We start from the raw sequence: 27,995 nt of genomic DNA on the forward strand, positions 1-27,995 counted from the left end.
GGAAAACGCAGGCACAAAATTGTTTCCCAAGTGCAGAGCTGTGAAATCAATGTGCCATATGGAGCTGTAATATATGGCAGAATATTTTAGAATCCTAAACCTTGAAAGAAAACCGTTGTAAAAGTCTGCATCTAGAATAACACAACTACTCACTTGTGTTTTAACCAAAAGCTGCAAAGATTATGTATTTCCAAATGTACTAAAATATAACTTAGTATTTTTAAAAGGCAGTAACCCTTTTCACTTATTTCTCACAATGGATAGAGTGCGGAACTGGTAATTAAAGGCAACAGAATGGTAGGCAAGTGAAACAGATGGCTGTAACATAATTCTTGAGTCTTAACTGGCACTTAACACTAACTCTACTTCCAATTTGACAAATACAATAAGACACCTATGTTGACATACACGGGGTGCACTTAATGACTTTTATTTATGCAAGTGAGGTATTAAAATTGTCTTCAAAAGCAGACGTCTAAAGAAGAGAAAAATGGTAGCCAGAAGAAAATAGTAGCCATTGTTTTCAGTGTTCAGTGATTAGTAGTTGTAGGGTTTTTTCTTCCAATATCCTTTCTTATAATTTCCATGCAAAGTCTCTGTCTTACTCTTCCACTAGATAGGTAGATTGGGAAGATGGGAGGAAACTCCTCATTTTTCAGCAAGAATTAGTTATGAAGACTGGGGGGTTTTTTAAATGAAGTATAATAAGCTAAAAGTGTGTGCATCTCACACGCTGCATATGGTACACTTTTAATATATACACTGTCATTGTACACAAGCATCTTGTATATACACTGATACCACCTTCATCAGGAAGTCAAAAGTCAATAGATAATGAACCTTGTGCCGTATCCTCCCTTCCTCTCACATAAATTTCACATGGAATCTCCTCCATCACCCTGCTCAGGGCACTCATGAGCTTGTTTGAACGTGTAAGTACTTTTCTTGAAGGTGCTGTTAAATGTTTTCATCGGCTGGGGCTGCGCAAAGTCGTTGCGGAAGGGCAGTTCCATGGAGCTGAGGTTGGTCCTGCTCTGTTTTAGGTTCGAGGCCTGGGAGCCACAGTGGTGGTCGTGGATGCACCTGGAAGCTGTTGAAGGGCGTCGCATTTTCTGATAGTTCTCGAGTTCTTCTGATAAATCTGCCAAATCTGCAGAAATTTCTTTGTCCCTTAGTGAAAAGAGTTCATAATGTGGAGGATCAAATACTTCCTGGAAACCGGTTTTATTGAAGGCAGTCTTGCAAGCCATGACCTTTTTGCGAGGTTGCTTTACTTGCACTAGAATTGAAATGATGAGAAGAACTAAAACTATCCCTGATGTGATGCCAATGATTGTCCCATGAGTTTTGGTGATTTGTTCAAACAACCCAGTTCTTTTCTTTTCTGCAAAGAAAAAACGAGGATCACGATAAGACTTACTATTTTCCACACTTCTGATAATGTATTTCAACAAAGCAAATTATGGTGATTGCCATGCAAGTGCCATATTAATAAAATGATTTAATGGCACTGGAGACTAGACCAGTATGTCAATGGGATTTGTCTAATTCCCTGTCATCAGTGGCTACCATATGATAATTCAGTGGCAGGTGGAACTCTGTGACCAGTGCATGCTGACTCAGCTGGGGGGTGATTTCCCTCCTGAACCTTAACCGATCAGTTCGTATTCAAAAATCTGTGAATTAAATAGGCTTAAGTTAACCTTAAATAGGTTAAATCCAGCTACAGATGATGCTTCTCTTGCCATGGTTTGTTCCTGTAGGCAACATTCCCATTGATGTCCGTGGAAGAAAACTTAGATTTAAGATCAGCTAGTTCTTCTTTAAAAGTGAAATATTATCCCAGTGATATCAGATATATGAATGACTGTGCTGTTTGCTTTCACATCTCTTGGATATGTAATGGCTGTGTCTATTTGTGTGAGGATGTTATACCTAATTCAACACAGGGAGCTTTAGCATAGATATATTTGTTTTAGGAGTCCAGTAATCAAGTCAGTTGAGGGGAAAAAAAAAAAGGAGAGGGGAATCAACCAACCCAAATCATACAGGAATTTTGGCTAGTACTTCATATGAAACACACAAGATGGCAGCATCAGAACAAGGCAGTTTTCCATATTTAAAATTCTTATTTGAAGACTCAAATTTTCCAGTTGGATTTTTTTTTTTGTAAATGTTCTTGTCCTAGGGGACTGAAAGATTTCTACGCTGAGGCTCTGCAACATCTGCTAGTGGGGGAGAAAAGCACTTAGGACTATGTAGAAGAAAATGCAGTAGCCTAAATATTGCATAATATTTTCAGATATCTGGCTCCTGGCATCTGAAAATGTGTGTACCACACACAGTGCATGGAGAGAGTTTGACACCATCATGTGTTATTTGAAACTATCCATGTACTAAACAGACTCCCAAGGAATTGGAATAAGAAGTTACATTTCTGCTTCAGAGTTTGGACTGTTGGAGGTATGGATTCCTGTGCTGTGGAAGTTCTCTTATCTGCATCTAGGTTTCTCAATTCTTGGAAGATATTTTAATCAAAAAGTTGCTACGCAAACGGTGATGTCTTCTCTGGTCTCTTAAAATAAATTGCACACAACTGACTTTTCTAACAATTTTTGTGTTACAGGGCTTAGGCATAAGTAGGTCACAATATGCTCAGATTTATGTAGCTATTGATATGGATGAAATGAGAACTCTGGGTGCCTGCAGGAACTGAGCACAATTGTGAGCAGCTTTCTTTTTAAGGCTAAATATTGCTTATTTGGTTGCATCAGTCTTCCATAGCTGGCAATATGGATCTAGTCTTCAGCTGCCTCTAAATTATCTGCTGTGCAAGTATTAGAGCAGAATTTAGCTTGCATTCAATATAAAACACGATAGGTTGTTCAGCACCAGATATAGCAATTTACAAATATTGGGAAAGACACTTTCTTCACATTACTATATGTTTTTCATGGAATTAATTTTTTTAATGCTGCAGTATGTGAGTGAAGTGTGGATTCTAGGTGAGATTCTAGAAAGCATTTGGTAAGGATGGGAAAGAGATCTAGAAATTGCACTTAATATTCAACATTCCCTCTCATCAAAGCTAAGGGTTGTTTAGAGGAAGCTTACTTGTACATTGAGAACTTGGAAGCTATGGATCAGTTTTGTTAGCTGGAAAGCTTCCATAATATACCCAACATTAGAGTATTTATTAGCGGTGTGAATTCTTTTTGTTTACCCAAAAGGCAATTAAAAAGTAGGGGTGCTTTAACAGAATAACAATTTCCTCAAATCATGAGAATTTTTCCTACAAAACCTGATACTGAAGCAAGTCTTTACTGCAGTTGTGATGGTTTAAATAACACTTCTTGCCCCTGTGTTCTAGAGGTAGAGATTTACACGTCTGTTTTCCATAAATGATTACTTCATGCTTCCTAACAATTCCTCCTTCCTCCCATCCTTTCTCACACCATATGCAACAGTTGAATTTACTCTGAAATAGCCTGAGATTTATAACTCAAAACAAATGTTTTAAAATTGTATTTGTCTTCCAGGATTGTTGCTTCTGTTTCAGCCCTGAGAAAGGCTTCTTATGCTTGAAAGCTTGTTTGTGTTTTTCCAGCTCTCTCTTATTTTTTTCTCTAAAAGGCACTACCTGTCCCTACAATCCTTTAGATAAAGTATAAAAATGGACAGGATGCAGCCTGGAAAATACAAAATTCTCTTTCTTATCAAGCTGATATCCTTTTAAAATAGAGAATATATGCTGGAGAGGAAGAAATGTAGTTATGGAGCAGTAAGATCAATATTCAGGATGCTTACATGTCTCCTGAGTTTAAATATAAAATTTGGAACACCTCCTTGAGATTAGCAGAATAGTGTCTTCAGCATATTTCCAGGAAAAAGACATTTCATGACTTTCTTGAAAGGCAAACTGACCAGCCTAGCTCATAAAGGCTCTACGTTGCACTATACCCACCTCTGCAGTGATTCTCGTCCCAAGGGTATGCACAGTTCTGGATGCCATTGCAGACTAAAGAATTATTGATGCACATGTTGCTATGGCAGAAGTAAGTGTTGCCTGAGCAGGGAGCTGCAGGAAAGAGGAGAAAGAAAACATTCAGAATTTTCAGTAATTGATGCACAGCAATAAAACTAGTAAGTTTGTGTTTGTTTTTTTTAACATGCTAGCACATTCTTTATCTTTGTTTCAAACACAATTGCATTTCTTACACATCACTAATTGTCAGATGATTTTCTCTCTCTCCATGTGGTTGCTTTCAGGTGTGTTGTCTATGCTACAAAAAAAAAATTCTTGCTCCAAGTGGGTAGGTACCAGATAGAGACAGTCACAAAATACAGATAATGGAAGAAGGCTTTGATTCGTGCCTTTAAAAACTTAATACTTAAAAATCTCATGCTTGCCATCAATTATATATTTATTCTTCTGTGCATCTGCTGTGTGGATGTTGTGAGGCAGCCCCTGAACATCTGCATTTTAGAGCCCATTAATATCTTAAGGCAAATCAGATTTCAGCTTGTGGAGGACTGTTTCAGTAATTGCAAGAGATTTCAATAACTGGAGGCATCTAAGTCATTCCTGTTTCTGAATCAAAAGCTCTTGGATCCTCCTATTAGAGCTAATGCAGGGATTGAGAGAGTACAGTTTAGCTTTTTATCTATCTATATATAGTTAGAAATTTGAAGAAAGAAATTAACTAGAAAGCTGCCCTGGAGATTTTATGGTTTTATGAATATTTGTTATAGCTCCTCGACTTTAGGAAAAAAGATATTAAAAAATAGTAATAATTCTTTTCAGGATGCTGTATAATATACATAGAGAATTATTTATGAATTCAGGACACTGGACAAAAAATTGGTTTTCCCTTTCTCTGTTTCAGTAATGTGGTATTTTCATCATTTAAATGTTTATTATTAGTGGATTCAGTTATATATTAAACAGCAAATGGGAAGATGCAGTCAACATTCCTAGCCATTATACCTATATCATGGGAGAAGGGCTAATAATTAAAATGGAACTGTTCATGATGCAGACTATAAAATAAAAGGCTCTTGGCCTTATTACCACATGTGGGGAGAAAAGACTTAGGTATTTTTTCCTTCTGATTTTGGAAAGAAAAATTGTGCAAGCTTTGCTTTATTAAGGATAACCAGGATCAGAATTTAAACACAGTAGTTTAAAATGGGTGTGTATGTAATAGGCTAAAATATTTCTGACTGTGAGATAAAGGAGGATCTATGAAATTCATGTCCAAAGTGGTGGTTGTGTATGTATGTATATATAGGTGTATATATATATATATATATGTATGTATATATAGGTGGATCTATGTGTATCTGCTGGTGTTTCAATATGGACCTGTATAGAGTTGTAGTTCTTTTGGAGGCCCAGAGGAATAAACAGGAATGTAAGACACATTCCCTTTCTTATTTCCCTGAACAGGTGGTTCTGTATTTTCGGTTGATCCTTTCTGCTGCTGCTTCTCCATCCACTAGCACAGTCTCTGTTGTACATTTTTGTGTAGTCTCTAACTTTTTGTGGGGATGGGGGGGATGTCCACAGTTTGTAAAGATGAGACAAATGGACTTAATTTTCCTTTTGTTTGTTATTTGAGGAGTATGAGGACTAAAAGTCAGAATGATTGATCAGTTCCAGTCCAGGACTTCAAGGACATAGCTGGACTCCTCTCATACCAGCTGCCTATGACTGGTGCAATGATCCCAGTGTCCTTTGTAACCAGCATTATTCATGTATTGAATCAAGCCAGAAATCAAATAAATTGATTTTTAACATTGGTCTTAGTTGAATTAATTAGTCAAATCTGCAAGTAGCACTAGGTGTGTGTCAGGTGACTGTCACGCACAATTAGTTCATTTATGTAAATCTTTTCAAAAATATTGATAGTTTTCATGGTTGGCTTTATATAATTACAAATCATTAGCAAGGTAGAAGAGAAAGATAGCTTAACAATCTGAAAATGTGTGAATTCACCTTTTTCAGTTTGAAAAATTGTTTATGACTAGATTATTTAAAAATACATGATACATTTGTCAGCCACATACTTTTCAATTACCTGCCAAGAAAGGCAGTATCCAAGTAAAAAAGAATAACCACATACCTTTACAGATTTTCTTCTGCTAAAGACTTTGGGTTGCTTTAAAATTGTAAGTTTGGAAAGTTATCTAGCTTTAGGAGTACTTAGTGTTTCAACCTCTTGCATCAAAAGAAAACAAAAAACCAAACGCCCCCCCCCCAAAAAAAAATCCCAAACTCAACAACAAAAAAACCTCTTAGAGCCACATGCAGCTGAGGAAAAGGGAGAGGCTCAGGTGGAGTGGGGTAGTTCCAGATCCGAAACTGAAAGCAGAGCTGCAGATAGGAAGGAGATCAAGCACGTTTTCTAGCCTTCTGACCACCCAGTGTGGGCTTGAGAATTGCCTGTTGTGGTGTCTGGCAGGGAAATGGAAGGTGGGGGCTAGTGAGAGAGCTCACTCTGGTCCCTGTGTTGTCTTTTTGAAGTAAGTCTGTTTGTGGGAAGGACATAGCCTTAGGGTGGTATTATTGCTGAATTCAAATGGAAAATAAGCCTTTTAAGAATGAAAGAAAGCTTTTCTTCAGGAACCACCTTACAGCTGTAATAAAGCAATTATCTAATTTATCAGCTAGTATGTGAAAGAAACAGAAACAACCTTTTTCATGTATTCCTGCTGAGTAATACACAGCTGATGCTTTCCCTAAATCACTTGAAGTGTCCTGATAGCAGGAGAACAGGCACTTTAAAATCTACTTACGGTCCACAAATGAAGTGAACAGCATCCTGAACCTGCTCAGTCTGCTGCCTTCGTCTGCCCACATCCTCACCACCCCTGTCCCCGTCTGCAGCATCACATCGTTGGCCACGGTGCTGCAGAACTTGGCCTTCAGGTTTTCAATGGAGCTGCTCCCGTCATACACAGCCACAAAGTTTCTCTTGCATTCGTTTGAATGCTCCATCTGATAGTCGAGGAACCGCATGTAGATCTGTTAGAGAAGAGAAATTAATGTCTCTGGGGAAAGTAACACAGAGAAGACAGTTTTCTTTCTTAGCAAATATTGAATAAGATGCATTGTTCCCTTACAAATATGGGTAGCTCCCAATTCACAACACTTTTAAACTTACATTTTCTCATTAAATGTCCACGTGGAGTATTACCTGAAATTTTGTCTTGGGTGTCTGTTTCACTTCTTCCCACTCCCCAAAACAGTCCTTATTTAACAATTTACTTTGATATATTTCTGGTCCCTTTGGAAAAAAAAGTACAGAGCAGCACACTTGCTGAAGAAACCCCCAAGCAGCTCTGCTAAATGGGAAGTCTATTACTCTAGAAGAGATACAAGGAATGCATAAATGTGCTGAAATAATTTTAATGGTATTTTGACTGTTCTCTTTTTAATTCATAAAAATAATGTTAAAATATAAGGGAAGGAGTCTAGTCAGAAAAGCTCTGAAGTAAAATAAGGAAATTAAAATTTATTGCTTCAGAATGAAAGCTAATTACTGAACCATAGCAGTGTTATGGAAGACACAAACCATGAAGTCAGGAGTAATTTGAATAAAAATGGAACTGAGAGAGAAAAGTAAGCTGGCTATGTAGGAAGAGGTAATAAATTTAAGCTAATCTTAATTCTTCAAAAAGCAGAAATCTAATCCAAGAAAAGGCAGCATATGTGTTTGAACATGTGCAGCAAGGAAATTAGAAGATTGAGATGGTACTTAAAGAGTAAGGAAATAATTTATTTTGCTGGAGCAGGAATCTCGTGCAAGATAGTAATTTAGTTAGAATGACACGAACACATTATAAGGGCTTTTTAATCTCTTAAATGGTTGTATTGGAATTCTCAGAATTCTAGTGAAAGTTTATGAGATATGAAACTAGGTCATCTATGCATGCTGCAAAGGCCATTTTCAACTTTAAAAATTTGTCAGATAGCCCTTGTTTTGAGAGAAGAAGTCTGTCCAGGTGGAGGCTGAGGTCTCCTGCTCTGTGAGAGAAGAGCTGCTCCTCCTGTATCCATGAGCTCTTCCCTGTGTGCTCAGATCAGCCTGGCTCTAGCCTGTGTGTGTTTTGAGGACCGTCTCTGATCACCTCTCTGGCCCGTGCTATGGATGCTCAAGGAGTTTTTTTGCACAGTGTGGGTTTTTATGCATCTCTGCCCAATGAGAAGAATCTCTGAGTCCTGTTTAGGTTGTGAATGAGGAAGTCAGAGTGGATGAATCCCACACCTGCATGTGCTCTATTTACCTGGGTTTCTGCCCTTTTGCCTTATCTTGCTTTTAACCCCAGCGAGTGCCAAAGCCTTTCAAAACTGAACTATGAAGAATTCACTAAAATAAAATTAACCACCTTAGTGTGTGGGGAAAAAAGACACACACCACATCCCCCCATACACCCAACAGGCTTTCCTGAAAACATGGTAAAAGAGCACGGGGAAAGACAGGTGAGATTTGTACTCCCTGGCTTTTCCTTCCCAGTGCTTCCAGAGGCAGGTTGCCAGCACTGCCTTCCCTTGCACCTTCTGTCCAAAGGTGCAGCCTGTGCCATATCATCTCATGCTTCACCTCACTGTTTTGTGATTTTCAGTATACCCTTTTTTTTCTGTTTTCTTTTTTTTCCCCCCTGCTGTTTCTGTTAGATTTACTGCTGGAAATTCTCAGCTACATTGAGAGCCTGTCTTCCATTGATGTCTTATCTCACAAACGTGGGTGTGAGCTGTAAGTGCTAGTATTTGGACTGAGAGATGGTATTTTCTCTTAATGATTGACTTCATATATCTGCTACAAAATTACAATGAAAACTAAAAATAATTTAGCACATGTGTAGTAGAGCTATTATTTGTATGAAAGAAAGGAATAATTCCATTAAAAGCCCTCACCTCTTCCCAAGATCGTCTGGGTTAGCATTAGGCAAATGTAAAAGGTCCTTATTCTTAGATTATATTGATTATCCTTGTAATTTTCTGAAATCTAGAGGCAATTTATTACATATATAACAGATGCTTCTCTGTTATGCAGATTTTAAAGGTACTTTAATTGCTGTAGTTGTGTCAGTTTTAAAAGTTTATTTTTATTACAAAATCAGATTGAGGAAATTAAAAATGTCTATGGTTATTTTTCTCAAGAGAGAACCATATCAGATCTAATGGATTTTATCACCATAATTCTACCAGAATTGAAGCTTGAGAAACCACTTTCAGAATACTAAGAATTATTTTTCTGTAATGTTTTAAATCAATAATTTAGGATGATGATCTAATCTCAGGACTCACCGAACTATAACTCTGCCTTCTTGCAGCATTCAATAATTTATTAAAATGCTTAAGCATAAGACCTGGTGCACTCAAGTGGCAATGTAGAGAGAAAATGGTTTTATTATTGTTTCTGGTAGAACTGCTATTACTTAGACTAGGATAGGGCTCTTGGGAGTTGAGTCATTTCCTCAAAGGCTCAAATATATTAATGGACTTTTACTTTCTTTCTTGTCTTGTCCTCTTGTTATCATCTTTTAGGTTGCTGTTTTAGAATGCACTTGGAAGTTGGTTAATAGGGCTGGTTAGTTAACTATAAGGAGTGTGTAAGAAGGCAGAGGTTTGTCATCTTGGCAGCTACTGCTTAGAAATATTTTTTAACTTTTATGTACATGCAAGCAGAAGCAAAATTAAAGATATATATGTTATAAAAAATAAAAATATGTACTCTTCTGTGCAACCCATAATTAACAAATACATGACTCTGAAACGTGTAGCTGTTGGTTTTTTTTTTTAAACAGGCTGTAGCTATTGTATTTTGGAATTGTGAATAGGATTTTATCCTTCTCTCTGCCTAACAACAAATCTTGAGTTTTTTAATGAGCATAAGACAGTGATGTTTTTATAAGCAGTCTCTAGTTCTGCAGCACAATCATAAATAGCAGGTACCTGAGTAACTAATGCTGATTTCTGGCTCCAGGAGCTGATAATGCCCCTTTAGGGCTTGGGCAGAAAGGGTCCAGCAAATTTTATTGAGATACTTTAAGAGATTGTGATCCTCTAGCTAAGTCAGAAGAGTGATAATTTCTCAGCTGTTTCCAGGTGAAAGCTGAGCCTTTCCTTTTAGCTCAGACTGCTGATGAAAGTGGGTTTTAAGGTGCTGGATTGTGAATGAGATGGGAGAAGCGGGCACGTGTTATGTTGACTTTGAACAGAACCAAATTCTCCAACAGAACCACTGGAAGTAAAATGCTAAACCATGGCAGTGAGATTTACTGGAAATTATCAAAGGTGTTAGCCAGCATTTTTGCCTGCAGTCTTCCAATAAAACCAGAGTTCAAGTCAAATGCCCTTGAAAATTGTTGCTTAAACAGTTTTCACAGTTATTTGGTATTTGAAGTTTCAAATAATAGGAAGACAGCTCTGTGGACTTGTGTAAGTTTAATTTCAGAAACAATTATCTATCTGGATTTCCTAAACCACTGATACATAACTCATTTCAGTGAAAGTAAGACATTATGCAAATCATAGCTAGTGACCATTCCCTGTTATGAATGTCATGGAAACACATTATATACTGAATCATGTGAACAAAACCCACCTTAGCATTTGGAGTAGCCTTAATTGTCCATATACAGTCAACTGCTTGTCCTGGCTTTGTTTTTCCTTCTTGTTCTACTTGACTGGAACGTACTATTCCATCAGCTCCTGAGAGCTCAAACTGGCAGTCTAGGGAGAAGATATACCTTGCTGTCAAATGCAGTATGATATTAATTTAAAATTTCATGTATAAAGAAATTGTTACTGTAATACTAGACCTGGGATGGGATTTAAAATGCCTCCTAGGTAAGTGAAGTCAGGATCTGCAATAGAAAGAAGTTATGAATCACAAGGACTATCAGTGCTCGAGAATCACTTCAAGGTTTAGTATTATCTGCAGATTATGTCCATTTTTCAGTATGTCACAATAAAAATTACCAGAAAGTTTACTGAATCAATTGGAGGGGAAAGAGGCAAAGTTTTTTTAGACGAGAACATTATTCCACGATTGACCTTATCAGAATAAGGCAATTCTATCCTGGCAGCTCACATTTCTAGCATAACACTAAAAATGACTATTCAGTATTTTCTTCCTACATTATGTTCTGAATTTAACTATTCCAGTTTTCACTGAAATTGCTGGAGCTCCACAAGAGTATAAGGGATCTTTCTGCGTGCAGAAAGATTATCTAGATTTATTTTATCAGACTGCTGTCTGTCTAGTTTTGAAAAATTTAAACCGAGTTTAGCAGAATATATCAACACTTTGAAATTGGTAACTGCTGTTAATAAAGAATGTGAAGAAGGACAGTTCAATCCTGAAGATACTTTTTCCCTGGGTACCTTTATCTCTTCTACTAGGCCAGGTAGTGCAGTTCGAGACCTCATTTCTGAAGGCAGAATTTCACCTTGATTCCTCCTCCATCTCCTTTCTCCTCACATGACGTGTGGGTAGTGTACACATCTGTAGTAAACCTGTAGTAGTACACTGTCTGCACAATACTAGTAAAATAAGAATATACTTTTTCATAATGGTTAACTGATGGTACTTGATCTACTGAGACTAGAACTTGCCTAAAAGTGAGTCTGTAATGGGCTGGGATATCCAAGGCTTCCACTTCAGTGATCAGGTTAGTGTTTCCTCACAAATCAGCACAGACACGTTTAAATGTATATTTGAAGTTCCAGCCTGGAACTATGCTAATTTAGTGATGTTTATGAAATGCCTTTGGAAATGAACTTAGCAAAATGCCTAAGTACTGTCCCTATGGAAACATTTTAGCATGTTATTCCCAGTGGACTGGCCACCATGTTTATCTGAAGTTTTCAAGTCTAAATCCCTAAGCAGTACTATATAATCATAGATAGTGTATTCATCTGCTGTAGGGGTAAAGACCAGTTGGGTAAAGGTGACATTAAGTTATGCCTGTGCATACATTTGTAAAAGGAATAGAACTGACACTTTTATATTACCTTTCGTCCCAAAGGACAATAAAATGCTGATAACCACACATGTAGTATCCATGAAGTACAGTAGTCAAGCATTGCACAAGGACATCAGGTCAGATTTTCATGTAAGAATAATGCCCTGCCAGTTTTAAGTGGCCCCACAGAGCAGATGCACTTTTTGTTTGTCTAAAGGCACTGTCAGCACATTATCCTCTCCTTCATCCCTGTAAACTACACAGTACTGTGACCAAAGAGCAGCTCTGTTGTCTGAGCCTGTGGATTGAGGGCATGTCGTTCTACTGAGAGCTGATGCTTGGACTGTATAGAAACATCCTCTGGCTTTTCAGAATGGAGATTTAAAATGTTTTGCATCTGGCTGGAGTGCTATTGTAGATTTCCTTTGGGTGTTTTTGTCAGTGTCTCATACTCCTGGAGGACAGGCTGTTGAAAATGCAGCTGTTGGTGTGCAGAGAGGCTCCTTCCATTACTACCACTGGTGAAACTGGTACGAGGTAGAGGAACAAAGAGGGATGCTGCTGAAGACTTCAGCATGAACAAGATCAACTGTCCTCTTCACCAGCAAACTATAGACCTGTAATTTCCTTCAGTCAACTTTCCAAAGTGGTTTTAGTCAAGTATCCCAAGTGGGACTGAGACTGTGACTATCACATTGCCACTGTGTGACATCATAAGCATTAATGATGAAATGCAGCTCTAGACTGAGAGCTCAAACACACCCACAGAGTTCATTAACTCAGGATTTTAGACATCTTTACCTGGTATAAATGAGTACTTTGCTTGAAATCCCTTTCCTTCCAGCTCCTCATCAGATGTAAACTTGATCCACATAAATCTCCCTGTTGATCTAATTAGCGCAGGACTTTTCAAACCACAGTAACGACTGATGAGAGGGGAGAAACCAAAAGGTCCATCTCGAACCTCCAGATGATCAAACCGACATTCAAATGAGGGTTCTATGTAATAAGGTTCATCAAAGGTCAACTCAATTCTTTGTCGTGGAGCAGCTAGACATAAAAAAATCGAGCAAAAGATTAAATGAAGGTCTAGATAAAAAAGCATTAAGACGTGAAATAATGAAGAGACAGGCCTCCAAGACAGCAAGATAAAAAGGAGAGTGGAAACTTCTCAAAACATATCTGGCAGTCTGCTACAAAATCTCAAAAATTATTTTGTAAAAGATACTTTTGCATAGAGTTTTACAGGGTTTTTTTGCTTGCCGATCTTCATTGTTGAAAAATTTAATGCAGCACATGTAACATATTAACATATATGCAGAGGTATTCAAACAAGATTTAGTGTTAAGATATAAATTAAAACCAGTGTTATGCGAAAGCAAAATACACAATACAGGACAAAACAGTGAGGTATGCAGAAAAAAATGGAGAAGAGGAAGATATGAAGAACTACTCACTGGTATATTTCTTAATGTCCAAATTTGCAGATCCATTGGCAGAAGACAACTTTTATTAGATTATTCAGAGAAGTGTAAAGGCTTCAAATATGTTATTAATATGCAGGTGGCTACAGATGTTGGCAAGTTTGAATCAGTGGCAGCCTAATATCAGGATCTGGATCAGACCCCTAAATCCTGATGAGATGCAGCTATGACTACTTTGAGACTGGACTTTCACATCCACGGCATTATACTGTGTGAATAACTTTAGTGTTCCTTGCTCTTGGCATCTCTTGAGCTATGTGAACTTCCAGATACTCACTGGTATCTGGAGTGCCAGCATTAAGGAATCCCACGCTGGCTGCTTTCTCTGAATGCAAAAAGGATTTACTCACGTGTCTCTAACGCTCCGTTCAGACCTTATGCCTTCTTTGTACGTGAGTTACACACATTTGTAGCTGCTTGTGCACACTGGCAGGGGGTTGCAGGAAGCAACAGATCTTGGCTAGAAATTCTAGAGGGCCTTGGCCTCACTCAGGTACCCACAATGTTTCTGTGTCAGGACGGTGAGGAGAGGCTTGGGAGCTGATTCTGTGCCCATGTCAACTGCCTTGTTTGACCCCTGAAGCTGGACAGGCCGTGTGTGTTCTCTGGTGCCCTCACGGTCAGGCAAGACTCAACACTTAAACTGTGCATGTGTACATGCAAAAAGGAGGGTGTCTGTGAACCACCACTATACTGTACAAATAAAAACTGACTGAAAGCTATTACTTGAAATATTTCAATTAATTGATATGAATCAGATGATTAAGCTGACTAATATTTTTAGCTGACTTCAGTGGGTTTTGTGGGTGTATTCTAATAAGAGGAAAAATAATTAGAGTGTCTCAAGTTTTGCAGCCTTTATCCAAGATATTCTCATTGGAATGTGGCTTTATTCAAGTTAATGACATTTTTTTGTCCTCATCACATTATTTTAATAGTGCCTTCGGCAGTGCTAACAAATCTCTGTATTTTTAGTACAGTGCTATGGCAGTCAGATGTATCTTTTTTATTAATGAAGGACAGCATAACGATTTTCTAACACAGTATGGTCTGAAAATAGTCTTCCTCTTTTGCTGTTTATTATCAGTGATATTAAGATAACAAGCTACAATTTTTATCTTAATAGTTTTGTGTCTTCATAGATTACAGTAGATCTGATGCTGCTTTTTCTGGCTGTGAGGGTATGTCTTATTCCCTACAGCTAATTTTTTTAATGTTTGCATTTCTTATTAATTTGTTATTATTACTTCAGAGAGCAAATTTAGGTTCTTGTTCAAGTAAATTTATGCAGAATTTATTATATTACCAGTATGGCTACGCAATACTTCACAGCATTGTAAAATGACACAGTCCTAACAGTTCAAGATTATCCATTTAACAGTAAGATTACAGCATAACAAAACAGAAATACAGCCTGTACCTTCTAAGATATAGATGCACTCCTGATTTGGGGGGTACATGTTTGGGTAGTTTGGTGAAGTAAAATGTCCTCCATTACTCGTCCGTACCCAGTTGTCGCACTGGGTGGGGGGAATGCGATTCACTCCAATATTTTGCCCACCTTAAGCGAAAAAAGAAGTGATAAAACAAATTTCTTCTGCAAGCATGCAGGTTTGATATTGCAAAAGTAAAACACTGGCATGACACCCAGCCTATAAAAGAGGACAGTAATTTATTTTGGTTGAAAACCCTCTTCTAAGGTGCCTGTTAATATCTAACTATATCTGGGCAGTTATAATTTGCAGACCTTTGAGAGGACACCCAATGCTGATACAGGTCTTAGCAGCCTCCAGTAAATTACATCACCTTCCACTGGTATCTTGGCAGCTTCTTGATTTATGGGGGTGAAAACTCTCTCTCCTGCAGAAATTTTCCAAGGAAATTCTGTAGGTGTCAGTTCAAGGAATTCTTCTCCTCTTTTAAGTGTGGGTTAATCTCACATACGAGAAAAGGTTTGTGAAATCAATGCCTTCCCCACTCAGCAGTCTTCAAAAATGTTTGGGGGTGGACTATTTGAAAAGCTTGTTGTCAGATACAGAAAACATGAATTCCCATGGTGGTTTCTTTCCCACCTCTATCATCTAAAACCATAGAACTTTAACTAGGTAAGTGAACTTTCAAGTTCTTTGTGACTGGATTGCTTTGTTCATTCAGAAGAAAATGCAGCAAATGGGGGAAAATGGAAAATACTAGAATTCATACTGGTAATCCAAGAGCTATTAATATCTGAACACAAGTACTTTCATTTATATTGCTCAATTAAAAATTACAATACTGTTACATTTTTTGACAGAAGATCATCAAACTAAAATTGTACCTTGTGTCTTCTGTGCAACGGCAATCCCTTCCACTACAAGGATTGTTACCAGCAACACTGATGAGAGAAATTGGACAGGAAAAACATCAGTAATTCATCAAAATTATAGACCATTCTCTGCAGCCCTGATTCATGCAAATCCAAGCATTACTGACCAAAACAACTGAGAACACACAAAAATATGTAATTTCAATTTTAGGAAACCAATGCAGTCTACAGGCACTGTTGGTTCTTCTTCCAGGTTCCTTATGAAAGTGTATATTAGAATAGCAATTAATTGTCTGGGGGGACTTTAAGAGTATTTTCTAGAGTATCTACTAATTTACAAGCATTTTCTAAAATTACATGGTATCTATTTTCTATAAAACTTTTATATCCTGAAACAAGATGTTTCACTGCTATAATGCATCATATTTATCCTAAAACTCTATTTGCCTAATGTGTGCAAAAAGACTTCTCCAGCTTCCAAGAAATTAATCTGGACCACAGGATTCCCTGCATGGTCTTATCCCTACATGGATTTCAGGAGCACTATTGAATTGTGCTTGCAGGACTGGCTGTTGTGATGCTGCCAGAACACCAGGGATTTCTGCAGATGATGTGGCAGTCGAAAATGGGCAGATACAAGTTATAGTGATCTCCTTCCTTCCTTCCTTCCCCTTTCTCCCTCCTTTCCTTCCCTCCCTCCCTTCCTCTCCCTTCTTCCCTCTGGGCTTTTCCTTACATTTACGTTTTCCCTGCACCCAAGAAGCATCACTATGAACAACACATATTAAAGATCCCAGATTCCACTATCCATCAGCAATTTTAAAGCAGGCTTAATGTCCAGATTTTCCTAAAATGCTTTGCCATATCAAATTGTTAGGGATTACCACGAGGGGAAAGGGGAATGAAATGGAGTATATTAATATGCCACTCTTCAAATCTCTCATTTGCTTCCATCTTGAGTATCTCTGCAATTCTGACACATCTCTTACAGAACTAGTTAAGCAGGCCTGGACTCTGCCCTGGACAGAAGCTGGCTGAGGGGAGATAGGATCCAAGTAATAAAATCACAAGTATCATTTAAATTCTGAACAGAGAGCAACTATTACTTTTCTCTTCCAGTACAGCAACCTGAAGCTATCAGACAAAGTTAGCAGGTGGCATGTTCCAATTAAACAAAGATTTCTTTTTTCTTTTTTTTTTCTTTTCCTTTTTTAATGCACACACTTTGTAACTCATCCCTGAAATAAATTTTATTTCAGAAACCCCTTAAGCCATAAGTTGTTGGAAGACTGGGTTAGTATTTGGGGCAAATATAATTTGGTCTATTTTTATACTCTTTCTGCTTTTGCATCTCTGTGAAAGAAGATACCAGGCTAGATGAACCTTTGATTTGACCTGTTATGGCCATTCCCATGTTCTTAATCTAGCTGTCAGACAGGTCTTACCACTGCAGCAAAAGAAAAGAGATTTCAGCAGGAATTTTATTGTCACACTCAAGAAGTTAATTTTATTTTCTCAGTTTTCCCGTCTGGTTGCTCAGGCATTTTAGTAGCTCATGTTGAAAAGGCATTTTCTCCATCTGTGATTTTCCTTGTGTTGCTGTAAGACTTTGAGCCCTTCAAAGAGTTCCAGAGTGAGCATGTATTGACTGTGAACTACGATGATCTTGACCCAACTCGTCTACAGGCTCCCATAATGTTGGCATGGATATATTATCTTGGGAAAAGATAAAAGGAATCAAAGTCTGCTCCTGAAAGTGTCCATATAGCATTTGTGTTTTATTATGTATGTCTCTGCTGCCCTTTCTTCTCTCTGCCCATACTGAAACAGGCTGTATTTCATTCTGAGACTTTCCTCACCAACAACTGCTTTTCCTGTGTAAGTCAAGTTCATAACTGTGGGTGTTTTCTAAAATACCATGTGGGTCTTGCAACAGGTGTTATCTTCCTAGAAGCTTATTTGATTTTTAGGGGTGGATTATGAGATAGTAGGTGAAGACTTAAGTAGCTTTTCAATTTCAATCTTTGCAATAATTCTGCATTTTCACCAGTATTAACATACTGGAAAATATGCTTTCTCACTGTTATTATCCCAGTACAAAGTATCTGTCACTGACCATTGCTGACTCACCCTCCTTCAGGTGAAAGCATCTAGCACCCCATTACTGGTCTTCAGGTTAGGAGTATTCAGTAGTCTTTAAATCAAATAAACAAATATCTCATCTTTATTAATATGACTGACGTTTGTTTTCAGCTATTTTTAGTTTTTAATATTTTTCATAAAGGTGCCACTATTTCACAATTATTTGCACTTTATTTTTGCAGCTTCTCTGTTTAAACTGTGCAGAGGTCCAAGTCTAAATGCACGAACTGACAACGCGTTTGTGCTCCTGCATTTGTACTTGTCCCTACAAGAGAGAATCTTGATAGTGGTTATAAAGTTATCAGTCTGTTTTCTCTGGGTTTTTCTACACTGGTTGTGGAGCAACAATTCAAAGTTAGTTTTTAAAGTAAATGCAGTTTCCACAATCCTGTGTAAATCACGTGTCAGTATGTTCTATTGAATTCACCTTTCCTGAAGATGTGCTGTGCCCACCCTTGTTTTGCAAGGACCTAGCAAGCTCTGTAGAACTTGCTGTGCCACTCCTCAAAGTGTGAAATGAGCTCTGACTTTTTTTCTTAGAGCAACCAAACACAGAATTATGAGTGAAATAAATACTTTTCTGACTAACAAAATGAATGCAGTCACTTTCAAGCAACTGAAAAATTTGGGAGTTTGTTTTTTATTTAGTACAGCTCTTTACTATGGCTACCACTGTTACTGTATACTTTTTAAAAAAACAAATATCAGTGTGCATCTGTTTATTTGTGTGATTGTACTGATAGCAACAGTGTAAGAATAGATGTTCAGCTACACTAACCATTGATTTCCCTTCTTGCTGATGTGGATAAAGAAACAAGCCCCCTAAAATGACTTCAGAAAATCTGGTTGGCTTTCTCTAAAGCCTGTGCCGTTTCTATAAATAGTCCAGAGCTGTGTATGTGTGTGTAAGTGCAAACAACAGTGCACATTCCTTGCAGAACCGCATGGATATGCAGGCAATTGCAGAAGATAAATGGGCTGAATATTTGCCTTAATGTCTTCCTTTTGTCATGTTGTATGGATGAGTGGAAACAGTAAGTATGGGCCACCTTCTCTTTGTTCCCTGCCCTCTTCAGTCTTAACCTCTTCCACCTCTTTCTTACCCTTCCCTGGCAATGCCCATCCTTCTCATGCTCTCAACAAACCCTGAAGATATATTCAGAGCAGTCCACGTAGCAAAGGTTTCAGGGTCTTCCTTTGCCATTACTTTTATCCTGGGTGACAGTATGACAAAGGAAGGAGGTGTCTCTGACTAATAGTCTGGATGTGTGCTGTCCTTATCTCTGTGACATTGCTCCAAAAGAGGTGCAGAGGACTTACCTTCTTCCTGAGAGTACTGGGCAGGGATGCCTGAGGTGGTATTGCCTTAAGCTGTGTGCATTTACATGACACAGTATAATGTGGGATAGCAAACAGGAGTCTGGGGGCTGAAAACAAGGCCTATCAATATTCAGGATGAAAGGAAAAGAAAGAAGGGGGGGAAAAATCAGTCAGATATTTTTAGACCTTTCAGACTGTTTCCATTAACCCATTTTTGCGAGCATTTTAAAAACAACAAAGCAATCACTTGGTGTCCTAAATCCATACCACTTCCTGGAAAAATAATTTTGAATCCCAAAGGCTAATTTGGACAATACAAGTCTGTAAGAAGGAAGATGTCTAGGCAAGAGACAAATCCTGTAGGATGGTGCAGTGGAGAGCCAGTGCTGAAACAGTGTCCTGGTACTGCATGTAGGGACACAGACACAACAATTAGAACAGACATGAGAGACTGAACTACACTAAGAGTCTTGTACCACATCCAGAAGGATGAAGAATGATCTTATAATTTCTGATAAACTGAAATTCAAACAGTTATAATGGACATGAACTTACAATGGGACAGAGTATTCCTCTGCTCCTTTTTTCCTCTTTTAAAATCTCCTACATCTCTCACTGACATGACTATTCTTCAGTGCAGATGAAAGACAGGTCTAGACTTAACTCCACAGTGTATTATGGCACAGGAACCAGAACTAGTGAGTCAAAATGCCACTTGAACATGCCTTGGTAATGTAAACAACAGCACACAGAGCGCTGCACTGCATGACTGCATTGATTACCAAAGGGATGGAAGGGGAGGTCTGATTGTGCTGTTTCTAATGGAGGAGTGTGGTGAGAATTTTCTAGAGGACACAGATATTGGAGGCTGATCTTATGAACTTAAGATACTTCATTGGTAAATATTATAAAGGTTAGTGCTTCTGCACCTTATACTGAGCTTCTACTTCATGATATGTACCCTGTAGAAGAGGGCATCATGTAGCCAACAGCAGCACACACATTGAGGCAGACAGATTAAAAGGGGCTTCTTTTATTCATGAATCTGGTATTTGCTACAAGCTTGTATTTCATGAATTCTGGTGCATACTTTTGTACTACCATTTAAAGCTCTCATAGTTTTTACCTGTGTGAACATGAACTAGGAGTAAAGAAAAAGCAGTAAGCTTCTGTCTCTGCTTTTAAAAGAATGGATTTTTCATTTTCTTCACTTCTTTGCATGAAATATTTTAGATCACATAGCCTGCAGACAGCTGTATAAATTTTGAAGAGTGAAGACACTAACTATACATTGTGAGTTCTTACTATTCTGTTGTTGAAGTAGGCTTATGGAATAATATAAAAGAAGCTCCTGAACTGCTGTAATAAACCATGCAATGTTTGCAGGAGTCAAGATTTTGTTGGCATTTCTTAAAATTTTCTGAAATAAAACTAAGCTGAAAAAAAGTCAATTTTTGTATTGAAGTATATACAGAGAGGTTCATATATGTGTGGCTTCTATTTCTCTTTAAAAATGAGAATAATATAGTTAGTTTTATAGTAAACGGGTCCTCAACTCAATATTGAGAAATCAGTGTGTTGCTTAAAAAACAAGTGCTTTAGGCTGTAAATCTGACATATGCTTGTACTTTCTGGCAAGATGCATTTCTCAGATTGCATGGGATACAGTAGTGCTCTGAGCTCCCTGTGATATGTCTTTCTCTTTCTACATGCTCTAGGGATCTTCACACACACAGAAAACAGACTACATTTGCTGTGTGGCTCTGAGAGCAGTGTCTGTCTTCAGTGATGACAATGGGGGATCTATGCATGCAGGGCAAGCTGAACATCAAACTGGGGAGCAGTCAGGCACAACTGAGAAACAGAGGGAAAAATTCCACCAATTTTTCAAATAAAGACTTAATCGTTTGGAGTATTACACATTCTTAGTGCAGTGGTAGTCAGAATCCCAGGGATAAAGATGACAGACCTTGCTTTAAGTAGGATTCCTTGTATCTCTCTGCTGTACTCCCTGGATTAGGGAGCACCTTGTATACATATAGATAGTAATTGGCAACACACAGGTCATGCATGTTGGAAAACCCTGCCAGGATGCCTGCTTCTTTCTGGCAGATACAGCCTAGAGTAACAAATGCTGATCTTAATTATATACACTATGTTTTGCCTTATGGGAATGAATCCTTTTCTGTGTACTGTTCTCAAACCTAGCTCCTAATTTGCCCCATGTGCTAAAATTAGTGTTACTTTCAGTAACTGCTCATCACAGCACTCCAGCTTTTATATCCTTGTTTCAATTCACATGTGTCTAAACATTAACATTAGCTATTAATGTGTTGGGGACATTTGTGATATCATATCCTATCTTATTATCTGGCCCAGATTACATGTACAACATAAATTACTCATGTTTTGGTTGCTTTTAAGGACTCTGATCAAGGATGAGTTGCTGCAGAAATTCAAAGTGATCGACTGCTGGGTGGTCTTGTAAAGAATTTGTGCAATTTGGACAGACAGGAAAGTGTGCAGACACTTTGGATCCTACATAATTCTGTGTGGATGGTCATCTCCTTTTCTTTTAAAAAGCTTATTAACTGCATTTCGGATTCAAGCCATTTTTAGCTCAGAAACATGAACTGTAAATTCCAAGGAATGAGATTTTTCTCTCTCTTCCTAGCACTTGGTGATGTTTGTTAATTGACAAAAGGAATAGTGGATTGCATCTGTTGCTGCTTCTTTTTTTAGGCAAACAATTCTATTGCTGAGGATGAAAACACAGGAATTTTTGAATCCAACATTTTTATAGTTCATAGTCTGAATATATTCCCTAATCTATTGTGGTCTCAACAGGACATTTGTGGATTGGTAAAATGAGTATCAAAGAGCAGTTAAGGTGGCTGCCTACAACTTATCCTATTAACAGCTCCAGTGATTTCCTCATATTGGAATATACTGCAGGATTGCCACAGAATAAAGCAGCAGAGATGAAGGTATGCATCCAGCAAGACATATTTTAGCTGGGTTTAAATCTTACCCAGAGCATGCGAGCGGAGCTGCCAACCTGTTTTTAATCCTCCTCACAAAAGCTGGATAGCAGGAGTGGGCTTCACCAGCTATTAACAGTGACTCCAGCGCCTTCTAAGATCCAAATCTTGTTAGCCATTAGCTGCCAGCAGGATATCTGAATGCACTCAGGTCTATTCTCAGTTATAACAGTTTCATCTCACTCCAGCTGTTTCCAGTAGGGATTCCTCTCTTTAAGATTGCCAGAGAAACAAATTGGGACTCTGTATCTCTGCAGAGAAACCAGGTTAACTGATTCAGGAAGTAACTGCAGTTCTCCCACATCCCTTTGATAAAAATCATCTCCAGAACAATTCATGCTTGGATGGATCTGTGACAGAGTCCCCTCTAGGTTAGCTCAAAACATTTAACATTTCTGATCCTGTCCTCCATTAGAAATGTATAAGCAGCTGTGGGCTGCTTCATTTTAGCAGTTGTTCCACATCCTGTTAGTTATAATCCATCCCTGGGTCTGTCTGCCAGCAAAACTTCTGCCAGAAGAATGATAGCTTTCATTTTTAAAATAGAAGCTTTCCTTTTTATATGGAAGATCTTTTTTTTTCATCTCCAAGATGTGTGCAGCAAGAGACTGATGAGAAGGCTGCATGTGCAAACCATGCTGATGAGGGGTTTAAAAAACCTTATTAAAATATATACACTGACTTCAAGTTCAGATGATTTCCCTGTAGCTGACAGAACTGATCCTGCTGTACATGACTATTCTGAACACACCTTTCCAAGAGACAACTTATTCCTAGAGCATTTGGATAGTGATACTCTGGACTTAAAAACTCATCAGACTGTACCAGACTTCTTCATCTTCTTTATTATCAATATAGTGTATTTTTCAGAGGAAATCTTCTCAGGAATGTCTATTATGAAATTCATATTAAAAGTTCTGCTGTCTGCTGTCATGTCTGGCAACAATTTATGTACACGGTATAATTAATTTTTTTCTACCTCCTCACTCTCAGTCCCTTAAAAAGAGGCTTCTCTGTGTTCACCAATTTTACTGTATGCTAAAGAAGGAGGTTTTGGAGGTTTGTTAACATATTGGCTGTCCTTTTCTGCTGCATAGTGGGGTCAGCTTTGTGATAACAGAAAATGGAGTGAAGCACAAAGATAAGCTAAAAGAAATGCGGATTTTTTTCATTAAAAGTTACCTGCTGGTTTTTTGTGGAAAAATTTACACTCCCCAACCCCCATCTCTTGCAGTATTGGAGGTGGCAGTTGCCAGTCATATATTGAGAGGGAGCAAGCTATTTAAAGGTAGCAAGCTGTTTAAGTTGTCCTAGACTGTAAGTGCTTCATTATTTAAACTAACAAATTGGAGTATACAAGGCACAAAGGCAGCAAGCTTCCTTGCAGTGCTAGAACCCCAACTTGAATCCAAGACATCATAATTAAAATTTTATTTCAGTCCAGATGGGTTATACATCAAGTGATGGATTTGTTTTGTATGTAAACTCTGTGTACAAGAGTATGTGCAATTATCAGCTCTCTTCATTCCTGCAATGAATTACACTGTGACTTTCTGACAGGTTCATAAATGATGAATAGCTTATAATGTTTCACTTTGGGGGTAATTTTTCTGTCTAATCTCTCCCTGTGAACTAAACCTTAGGGAAGACACTGGAGATCTTAACTTTTTCATTACCTAGGGATTCATAATTCAGCAGCTCCTTTAGCTTCAATCCCATGTTATTCTGTACTCCAGCTACAGCCATATACCTGATTTATACTCTGAAACTTTCTATTAATATCAATGTAATTATAACCAGCTTGTTCTGCACAATTTTAGCAGTCATGGTCAACTATCTCTTAGGAAAACCAGGGAGTTAATGTTTTTGAAGTCATGCTGCTGAGTGGTGCATTTTGGATATTAAGTTTGTACATGTATTAGGAGGAACACATAATACACACCACCAAATACTCTCCTTTTTGAATCCTATTCCACAGTTAAACTTTAGTTACTTCTGCTTAACTCCTTAGCAATGCCAGCAGTTTGGTGTTTCACTTTTCTCCCAGTGCAGCAGAAAAGGCTGCAAGTAGATACTGTTTATAACGTAAAAAATTAAATTCTGACTTGCACTTGATACTGCCCTCATTAGGGTCACTTCAGCCTCTTCAGTCAGTACTTTGCCTTTGGTTTCAATGAACAAATTGTGAAATTATTAACAGATTTTTAATTTTTTTTTTCTCTGCTTGTTTTAGCTTTTTGGGTCATTATTACAACTTTTGATTTTGGAAAGAGGTGGCCATAATTTCTAGCTGTTGTGTGGAAGAAAGCATTACTTCTTAACACTACTTGTTTGTGAGAAATTAACTGTTAAAATCATGCCAAAATGCAAATGAGGAGGCTGAGCAGAATGGCAGGAGGTTAATAATAGTAGTCCACATCCTTGCAACCTCACAAAAGTTGGAAATAATTCTGTAGCCCATTGGAAGTTTGCAAATGCTGACTTTCCAGAAGTAGCAATAATTTGTTCTAGCCCTGGCTGCTTGTTGAATTATTGGGTCAGAAACTACAGAATTCTCTTTTTAGAGAGAATATTTTCCTTTTTTTAGCTTTTTAAATTAATCCAACTGTATTAGCTGAAATAGTCCAAAACTAATGTACAGTAAGGATTTAGTTTATGGTTTTTAGGGTTTTTTAACCAGATAATAGCATAAGGAAATGAAAGAGGGAGTATATTTGAAGAATGGGAACAAGTGCTTAGCAAACACATTTTAGAGGAATACCAGATTTGAGGAAATCCAAGGTGGGTATATTTACTTCAAAAGCGTAACAGGAACGCAGCTTTATCAAGAAAGCAGCTACTTTTCTCTCTTACAAAGTAGAGGGTTATAGTGGTTTATTACTGTAGAGCAGGTGAATTTTCCAGGGCTCAGGGAACAACTCTAATGTGTTTAAAATCTCAATGAGAACTGAAGACAGGAGGAAAAGGCTTTGTCTTTCATCAACCCAAATGCAGCAAAGCTCCTTGGCCTCCAGGAGGTTACAGACACCACTGAGAAAGCAGGTGGGCATTGGCTGGGCTCCACTTAGCAAAACCTGCAGCCACTGCAACCTCAGAGCTGCTGTGCTCCACCATCGCTGCCACTCAGCACTACTGCCTGGGAGATCTGGGTGAGAGCAAATAATCCATGTAAGATGATGGGATTCAGGATATGACTTTTAAAAGTTTTGCTGAATACTATGGACAGAGATAGGAAGACTGACATTGAGATGTTCATTTAAATCAGCCCTTATTATTGATAGCTGAGGAAGAACAGAAGAGTAGTTTTGAACAAGCTTAATATGAGAAATTTGAGTTGCCATGAAGTATGACGGGCTCTTTTCTGCCCTGAGGTTATACAGTCACAAAATATAACCTCTGTGGATGACACAAGCGTAGATATGCATTCCATACTAAGAACAGATGACTAAACTGTTTCTAAGTATTACTGAAATGTGACTTTTCATGATATATTGAGCTCATGGTACTTTGTACGTGGTGTAGCAGAACTCCCCCAGTTCTGCACACAAAGCTATTTGTACGCAGAAAGAAAATTAAAAATTACTGCCACTGTAGGTAGAGCTTCCACGCAAAATTTAAGATGCAACTTGTGATATAAGGAGGGTTACTTTGAACTCTATTCCCAACAGTCTCCTCTTGGGATTAAATCTGTATGTCTGTCTACAGGAATACATTTTTTTGTTTCTGACGAGATGTAATAATCGGAATATGTGACGACTTTTAGTGAAGCAGAGATAAAAGGCAGTGCATGATGCTAAGTAATGATAGGTTGTTTCTGTAGTCATAGCAAGGGATGCATTTAGAATACTAACAGCTTATTGACTAATGGCTTTGTGCAATTTATAGATTATGAATAACACAAAAAACTTCCTGCAGAGGGACTTTTTACCTGGACACTAGTGTGGTTATAAAAAAAAAAAAATATATAGGTCTGTTCAGGAGAAAACCTGAACAGTCAAATTTGCAGCAATCACAAGTTTCTGAAATGTGATTAAATCTGCATATCTAGAAAGTATTTAAGCAGTAGATATGTCATATAGTGGTTTAGACTATTTAAATATGTTGCTTAAAAGAGGCAGTAGTAAAAAACATCAAAATGCCTTGTCTTCCCCATATAAGCCCTATGTTCCTACGTTGTCTAAACTCAGGGGATTGTTAACACCTATATAGAGAGCCAGACATTTATTGAGAGCAAGTAACTTCTGTCTCTCGGTTATTATGCTAATAAATGAAAAATATTTATTTAAACCTAAAGACATACATCCTTCAGTTCAGGAACATGGGATTTTCTGGGCCATGAAAACATTCTGGATTTGAAACAGACTTCTTTACAACTTTCATACCGTGGGAAGACATCAATGCATAATCAAAACAGTTCTCCACCCTGCAGTAATGCCTTGTTGGCTTCAATAATGCAAACGGTCGCACCAAAATTTCCTAACAGAATAATTTAATAATAATAATCCTAATAGAAAATAGACTTGCATCACTATCAAGTCTGCTACTGCTCAAGTAGATACAGAATGCTAGAAATAACCCCTTGAGGCGCAACGTTAACTGCCACATCCAGCTTTATTTTCTAACAGAAAGCCCTCGCCCATTGTCGAGCTGTATAAATAACAGCACAGACAAAAGAAATGCTCGGATGAGGAGCCTTCCTCAGTTGTTTACCTCTGAACCGAAAGAAGTTAGAAACAAGATTTAAAAGCCTCAAGAAGAAAAGCACAGGTCAATACCGGTCAGGCAGCAGCCTGTGACTCAGGTGGCGACTGATTTTGTGAAAACCTTGCTGAAAACAGATCTTGCTCCCGATAACAAGTGTGATAAGCTGATCACTGCTGGGCAGCTCGTTAGGAGAGTTCCGAAAGCAGAAAGAGTATTTTTACAGTGAACAGACCGGAACGGAGGATGCTGTTGGTGCGTCTGGGTAATATACGAGGCACTGGGGCAGGGTCGCTGCCCCTTTGACCCACGTTCCTATAGGCTGGGACCCCCCCCCCAGAGGTACCGAGGTGTCCCCAGCGGGGCCAGAGCAGCCTGGGATGGGAGCGGGGCCCCGGCCCAAGCCGCGATGGGCTCCCGGCAGCGCCCACCCCAGCGCCGAACCCCGAGCCGCCGCAGCGCTGGGGCAGAGCGGGAGCGGGACCGGGGCCGCCCCGCACCAACACGGGGACGCGGTGCGGGGCTCGGGCAGCTGCTCGGGCGGAGCAGCCCCGGCAGGAGCAGTAGCGGGGCGGCCGCCCCGGCGCAGCCTCCAAGCCCCTCGCTCCAAAGTTTCCGCCGGCGCTCGGCGGGGGCAGCGCGGGGCAGCCGAGGGAGCGGGCGGCTCCGGGGGTACCGCGGCTCCCGCTCCCAGCAGCTGCTCCCGCGGAGGGCGCCGCGCCGCCCGCGGCTCCTACCTTCGAGCACGGAGCAGAGTTTGTGCAGGGCCATTGTCTCCCGGCGGCGATCGGCGGCGATCAGCGGCGCTCCATGGCCGCGGCGGGGCCCCCCGCGAGGGCGCTGTGCCCGAGGCTCCCGCTCGGCCCCCGCCCGCCCGCGGCCATGCCCGGCGCCCCCGCGGGGCGCGCTCCGCCCGCGCCGCCCGAGCGCGGAGCCGCCGCCGCGCTCAGTCCCATCGAGAGCGGGGCGCGGGGGTCTCCGTCGGGGCGAGCCCGCCCCGGGGGGCTCCCCGCCAGGCGCTGGGAG

General features: G+C 39.1%; 1 protein-coding gene across 1 annotated transcript; it reads right to left on the bottom strand.

Moving 5' to 3' along the window:
* Positions 1-414: 414 nt before the first annotated feature.
* On the bottom strand, positions 415-27,994 carry NETO2 (neuropilin and tolloid like 2). Its single transcript, XM_017816318.1, is given in 10 exon segments — positions 415-902; positions 904-1,384; positions 3,965-4,078; positions 6,799-7,027; positions 10,614-10,741; positions 10,831-10,875; positions 12,778-13,026; positions 14,881-15,021; positions 15,778-15,834; positions 27,707-27,994. Coding segments are annotated over 10 exon segments (1,563 nt in total). The 5' UTR covers positions 27,741-27,994; the 3' UTR covers positions 415-817.
* Position 27,995: the final 1 nt, after the last annotated feature.

Source organism: Lepidothrix coronata, unplaced genomic scaffold (genome assembly GCF_001604755.1).
Source record: "Lepidothrix coronata isolate B3197 unplaced genomic scaffold, Lepidothrix_coronata-1.0 Scaffold54, whole genome shotgun sequence".
Taxonomy (NCBI): domain Eukaryota; kingdom Metazoa; phylum Chordata; class Aves; order Passeriformes; family Pipridae; genus Lepidothrix; species Lepidothrix coronata.